Source organism: Callorhinus ursinus, unplaced genomic scaffold (genome assembly GCF_003265705.2).
Source record: "Callorhinus ursinus isolate GAN/ISIS: 27379988/994484 unplaced genomic scaffold, GSC_fseal_2.0 scaffold48, whole genome shotgun sequence".
Classification (NCBI taxonomy): Eukaryota; Metazoa; Chordata; class Mammalia; order Carnivora; family Otariidae; genus Callorhinus; species Callorhinus ursinus.
This window is the reverse complement of record NW_027397110.1, coordinates 5780399-5786675: the sequence shown is the minus strand read 5'-3', so window position 1 is coordinate 5786675 and position 6277 is coordinate 5780399. Positions and strand designations below refer to the sequence as shown.

General features: G+C 57.5%; 1 protein-coding gene across 4 annotated transcripts in view; it reads right to left on the bottom strand.

Annotated features, from left to right (window-relative positions):
• Nucleotides 1-555: 555 nt before the first annotated feature.
• Nucleotides 556-6277, bottom strand: part of TTLL1 (TTL family tubulin polyglutamylase complex subunit L1) — a 32268-nt gene continuing 26546 nt past the window's right edge. For all 4 annotated transcript variants that reach the window (XM_025881879.2, XM_073882671.1, XM_025881877.2 and 1 more), the window contains 2 exons: nt 5749-5912; nt 556-851 (listed from right to left, as the gene is read on the bottom strand). In XM_025881879.2, the coding sequence (XP_025737664.1) occupies nt 722-851; nt 5749-5912 (294 nt within the window). In that variant the 3' untranslated portion in view covers nt 556-721. The remainder of the gene's footprint in view (nt 852-5748; nt 5913-6277) is intronic.

Genomic DNA, 6277 nt, shown 5'->3' with positions numbered 1-6277 from the left:
CATGTAATGAAACCTTCATAAATCTCCTTGAATATGGCATTCAGAGGGCCAACACATGGAGGTGCTGGGAGGGCGGTGCACCCAGGGAGGGCATGGAAGCTCCTCCCCCCCCCCCCCCCCCCCCCCCCGTACCTTGCCTTTGGCATCTCTTCCATCTGGCTCACCTGAGTTGCATCCTTTGTGAGAAATTGGTAATCGAGCAGGTAAATGGTTTTCCCGAGTTCCGTTAGCCGCTCTAGCAAAGGAATCAAGCCCTCGGAGGGCCTTGAGAAAGAGGTGCTGGGAACCTCCAACTTAGAGCAGGTAGGTCAGAAGTACAGGAGACAACCTGGATTGGCTTCTGAGGCTTTGGGGGTGCAGAAGGCCCGTCTTGGGGGACTGGGCCCTTCACCTGTGGGATCGGACGCCAGCTCCAGGCAGATGGTTATCAAAACGGAGCTAAATCGTAGGACACCCAGCACCAGCCAGAGGAGCGCAGAATGGCTCGTTGTGGGGAAAATCCCCACATGTCTGGTCTCAGAAGTACTGTGTGAGAGGAAAGGAGAAGCACGGCATCTTTCCCTCTTAAGAGACTCCTTCACCTTCCAAAGAAATGCCTTTATTTATTTACAGGGCTGAGGAAAGGGGGAAAAAGCTCTAAAAAAAGGAAATTTCAAAATAGGCCCAGGTGCAGTGAGTATCTGGCAGGGTCCAGGCTGCAGTCTTTTGCGTCTACGGGTGCTCACTTCCAGGTTGTGAGGACGGTTCTCCCCAAGTCTCGCGATCGGCCCCCTTTGGGCCCCAGTGATTGGCCCTGGCGACTCCTCAGCTCTCGGTCAGCCCCATCACCCTGCGCCAGCTCTTCATCATAGCTAGAAACAGAGGAACATCTTCAGGATTCGGCCAAGCAGGGCCGCAGAGCCGTAATGTGGCAAATTCCACGTCGCCCAGGGAGGCAGCCTGCCTCCCGCCCCCTGCATGTCTCCAGCCTGCCAGCCCACCAAACCCTGCCTGAGGCCACAGAGCATACAGGTACAGCCTTGTTAAATGACTTCTGTGAACTGGCCCCGGCTCCTGCAGTTGACATTTTATGAAAGCTTCCTACCAGATGGAAGTCGGCAGTGACCCCAAAGGAAACATGAATGGGACACCAGGGAGGTGAGGGAGAAGACTGATGTCTGGAAATACTTTTATAACACAGCATCTGTGGGCAGGTATGACTGACCCCATTTCAGACGGGGAACGGGGTGTGAATGACCCCCCCCAGGGTGAGGGGACCAGGACAGGGCGGGCAGTTCACCCCACAAGAAAGGCCAGATCCAGCCTCCACCAGCTGAGACCCACCCTGCCCCTCCCCGCTAACATTTACGCACCAGGCCTGTGCGGTGTGAAAGCATGACCCTGTGTAGGAAACAGAGCCTGGGCTTTTGCCTCAGAAAGGACAGAGCTGAAACCCCGGGCGCCCCTGCCCGATTAGGACATCTGGGTAGTCCCTGGCCTCTCCCACCACGGTGAGCCCCTCTTAGGGGGGGGTCCATGAGGCTGGAGAAATGTCACTGCACCACCTGCAGGGCCTGGCAGGTACAGCCTCTGGCGATGGGGTCTCCTATTCCCAAGGTGACTTCCCATCAGCCTCCTGACTGATCCCCTACTTCCCGAGACTTGGGAGAGGTTTACTCGGTGTCCTAAGGGCTGTGGGATCAAGTAAAACCCAAGACTTCGGATTCCTAATTGGGACCTTTTCACCCTGTGGATCAGGAGTGTGAGAAGCATTTCTGTTCCCTATTAAACCTCCTTCCTAGGTATCCTTTGGTGGCCACGCCCTGACTGAGGATCCTCTGTTATAAGTGGATGTTCATGTCAAATGCAAAAGGTACGAAGATGCTCAGTTATGTTGCGTTAGCTGAGTTTTGCTGACTTCTGGAAAAGGGGTATTTCTGTTCTATGTTTATTCCCAGATTCAGAATCTGCAGGTTGAGAGTGGTGTGGGAGAGAAGCTTCTTAAGCTGAAGAATATATTTTCTGCGTTGTGCTTCTGCTGGGAAACGGGGGGCCGGAAGGGAAGGGCAAGGAGGAAGAAGGCTGGTTTGTTGACTGCTACCCACATGACAGACACTACAGGGTTTCCCTCTGCCAGAATGGGGGTCAGGGCAACAAGGTAGGGCCCTCCTCTCCCCCGTCTCCTTAGGGAGAGATGACGCTGGAGGGAGGACTCCCCAGGGACACTGGAGGTTCTGCCTGTGGGGGCCCCCCCACCCCAAGGACTGCTAGAGCCCCTGGACTCCCTGTTCACATGTTAGCACCACCCCCATTAGCACTCTGTTGCTGGTTCTGTGTCTACATCGCTGACCTGAGGACTGCAATGACCCCATTTCTCTGGTTCACAGTTGCCCCCAGCACCTCATTCCTGGGTGGGTGCGCAGTGAGAATCTGCGGAATGATGGGGGGCAAGGGGGGAAGGACCACACAGGGGTTACCAGTCTCACTGTGTATGTGCCAAGCGGCTGACATCTGGGACACGCTGTTCCCAGGGGCGGTGCTAATGTGGAGGAGGATCAGGCAGATGGTCTTCTAGGGCCCCTTCCCATTCTAGCAGGCTTCTCTCCTGCTAGAATGACAAGCCGATTGCAGTAGCTGGCAGGTTCAGACAGTAGTGTTTTATTTATTCATTTATTTTAAAGATTTATCTATCGGGGCGCCTGGGTGGCTCAGCTGGCATCTGCCTTCGGCTCAGGTCATGACCCCAGAGTCCTGGGATCGAGTCCCACATCGGGCTCCTTGCTCAGCGGGGAGCCTGCTTCTCCCTCTCCCTCTGCCTCTTCCCCTGCTCATGCTCTCTCTCTCTCTTTCTGTATCTAGGCTTCTCCCTCTGCCTGCCGCTCCCCCTGCTTGTGTGCACTCTCTGACAAATAAATAAAAAAATCTTTAAAAAAAATTGATTTATTTAGAGAGGTAGAGTGAGTGGGGGGAGGGGCAGAGGGACAGAGAGAATCTCAAGCGGACTGTGCTAAGCACGGAGCCGGATGTGGGGCTCCATCTCACAACCCTGAGATATGACCTGAGCCGAAATCAGGAGTCAGATGCTTAACTGACTGCCACCAGGGCGCCCCTGGGCAGTAGGGTTTTGGAGGCTGGACGAGTACACCCAGCACCTTCAGACCGGGGCCCTGGAGGCTGCAGGCGCAGAAGGCCAGGCCTCGTGGCTTGAAGGCCAGCACAGCGATCAGGGCAACAAGAGAGCCTACTTCTGGGGGCCAGCACCAGCGGCTGACCCTGGGCAGCGAACTGGCAGCCTGGCTCACTGCTCTTGCTACTGGCACACTCTGGAGACCACTGTGAGCACCCCACGGGAGGCAGAGCACCTGACGTGGTAGAAAGTCAGGGCCCTCCCTCCCCGTGCAGCCGGCTACTGCTGCAAGAGGGGCCACGGCTGCAAGAGGGGCCACGGCTGCAAGGGGGGCCACGGCTGCAAGAGGGGCCACGGCTGCAAGGGGGGCCACGGCTGCAAGGGGGGCCACGGCTGCAAGAGGGGCCACGGCTGCAAGAGGGGCCACGGCTGCAAGAGGGGCCACGGCTGCAAGGGGGGCCACGGCTGCAAGAGGCCGTGGCTGTGAGCCAACAATGGGATTCCTGACCGTGAGGTCATCCGAAGCACTGGGGAGGAAGCCTGCATGGAAGCGCCTGGAAGCTCTGCGCTGGAGCCTTCCTGACTCACAGAGGTGGGCAGAGGGCGGCTGAGTGGGTAGGGGTGGGGGGGTCACCTTTCTGTCTCGTCCACTAACAGCAGTGAGGCCCTGACCTCTGGGCCTTTAACCGGAAGTGGAGTGTCTGCCGCCCTCCCTCAAGGGCCCCAGGGGCTCCCGACTGCCCAGCCTGCCAGCACCTTGGCTGGGCGAAGACAGATCCACCAAGTCCCTCACGCTCCTGGCAGGAGGCAGGACTCCTTCACATGCTCCGCCCCCCTGGCTGCCACAGAGGCCGTCAGGGCTCAGCCCCGGTCTCCTGCACGGCACCCTGCCCCTCCCCCGCTGCCACCCCCAGAGGCCCTGGACACGCCCCAGTCTGACCACCCCCAAGCTCTTCCTCTGCGCAGCACTCACAACTCGCCTGTTGCCAGCAAACCTCCGAGTCTCCACCTCATCCTGGAACGTCCCCTGCACCTTCCCGCGCTAAAACCCTGCTCTCCCTGAAGATACTGCTTCCCTGCGGCCCCTCCAGTGGGGGTGCTTTCTCTCCTACCCATCATGCCCCTGGGCCTGGAGGGAGCCCCCCCTCTCCAAAACCTCCTTCCCAGGTCAGCGGGATCCACCACCTGCCGGGTGCAGTTAGCTGCAACCTAATTCCTTACCGTTCGGGCCCGCGGCTCCCAAGTGTTGGCCGCTGCAATGACCAAACAGGAGACCCCAACTCCCTGACCCCGTGCCCCCCTCATGACCTCGTCCTCCGCCCCAGCTCAGGCCCGTTCCCACGGCCCCCGACCTTGTCACGTCCACCAACCCTGCAAAGGCCGGACTGCAGACACTCCCTCTGACCTCTGCCTCCTCCCCAGCTCGCTTTGCTGGTGCCCCAAGCCCAACAGGCCGCAACCACCAGGACCTCCAGTGCCCTCCCACCCCCTCGCCCTCCTCTGTGCCCGACAAGCCCCAGCGCTCGCCACTTTGCGCCCTATGCTTACCCTGCACTTAGCCCACTTAACCACTGACTGTGGGCTGGAGGAAACCACCCACCACACCGAGTGGTCACGCCTGCAGCTCCCCACCACCGCCCCCGGAGGCCCCCACACTTCCCTTCTGAGTTGACCCTCCACCCTCCCCGGTGCTGCACACACACACCAAGGCCACGCACGGCGGAGGCGGTGAGGTGGTCACCCGTGGGCTCTGGAGCCCGAGGCCCCACGTGAGCAATGCCTACCAGCCGTGGGCCTGGGATCTGTGTGCGGCACATGACCTTCACTACAGATTTCTTCCTTTGTTTTCTTGGGACGTTAAACGCACATTTTTACTTTTATGGAAGGACTAACGTGACCCTTACACATGTCCCTCTTCCGGTCTGGGGCACTATTTCCCTCTTTTCTCCAGCTCCCCTTCCACACCTCAGAGCCCACGGTAGCCGCATCCATGCAGACAAGCTAACTCGCGTCCCTCGCATGCCCTTTTCTGCAACGTGATTTCCTCCCTCAGCCTCCCAGGCCCCACCAGAGCTCCTGGGCCACCCTCTATTCCACGGTTTGAACCAACGGTACGTCGCTCAACCACTGCCCCCCAACAGGCTCTCACGCTGCTCCCACTTTCTGTCGCCGCCAACAGGCCACTGTACCTCTCTAAACCTTGTTTCCGCTTGCGTGAGATGGGGCTAATGACAATACTAACCTCAGGGGCCGCTGGGGAAATGAGGCACTCAGCACAGTTCCGGGCATGTGGGCAGCCCTCAGCTGTCAGCAATCATCACGAGCATTCTCGTCTTCCCAACTCCGTAAGATCGCTTGCGTTAGCGATCTCCCACCTGCTCCGCCCTGCCCCAGCGGCTCGTGTGGTGCCCAGCAGGTGGCAAACACATCATCAATATTGATCAAGTAAAAGACCCAGACAAAGGCCTGGTTTAAGACCTGTTTTTCCGCTACAACATGATCTATCCCATAACGTCATTAATAAATGAAATACTCGGCCCAACAAGGCAAGTCCACACACATGCAGACAACCCAGGTTGGGCCCTGGCTCCCCTCAATCTGAAACACACAAGGGCGGCTGCCCAGTCTGCACACAAACTTACAGAATTTCGTAATTGCCGAGGACTTCCTTCGGGGGTGACTTGTTCCATTTACAGTCTGGAATCTCGCCATTAGGGACCGCAATATTGAGGGTGTCGTTGATCAGGTTATACTTAAGGATTCGGTCGTTGGCAGTGCTGGAGGTGAGAGACGGGGACGCATTCACCTACGAGAGGAAAGGAACTGTGCTGTTCACTTGGATCACAGATCCCTGTGGTGTGAACACACTCACTGCTGAGGAAAACGCCAACTACCACACACTTTAGATCAAGCTGTCATTTCATACTGCTCATATCTAATATCGTCCGGTACTTTGTATAGGAAGCATTTTAGGATCTGCTTTCATTAGATATTAGATGAAATATAAATAGTATTGAAAACAGGTTGGGATTATGACCTGCAAATCACTTATCATACAAATAAAAATGTTAAGTGAAGGGGCGCCTGGGCGGCTCAGTTGGTTAAGCGTCTGCCTTCGGCTCAGATCGTGATCCCGGGGTGCTGGGATCGAGCCCCACGTTGGGCTCCCTG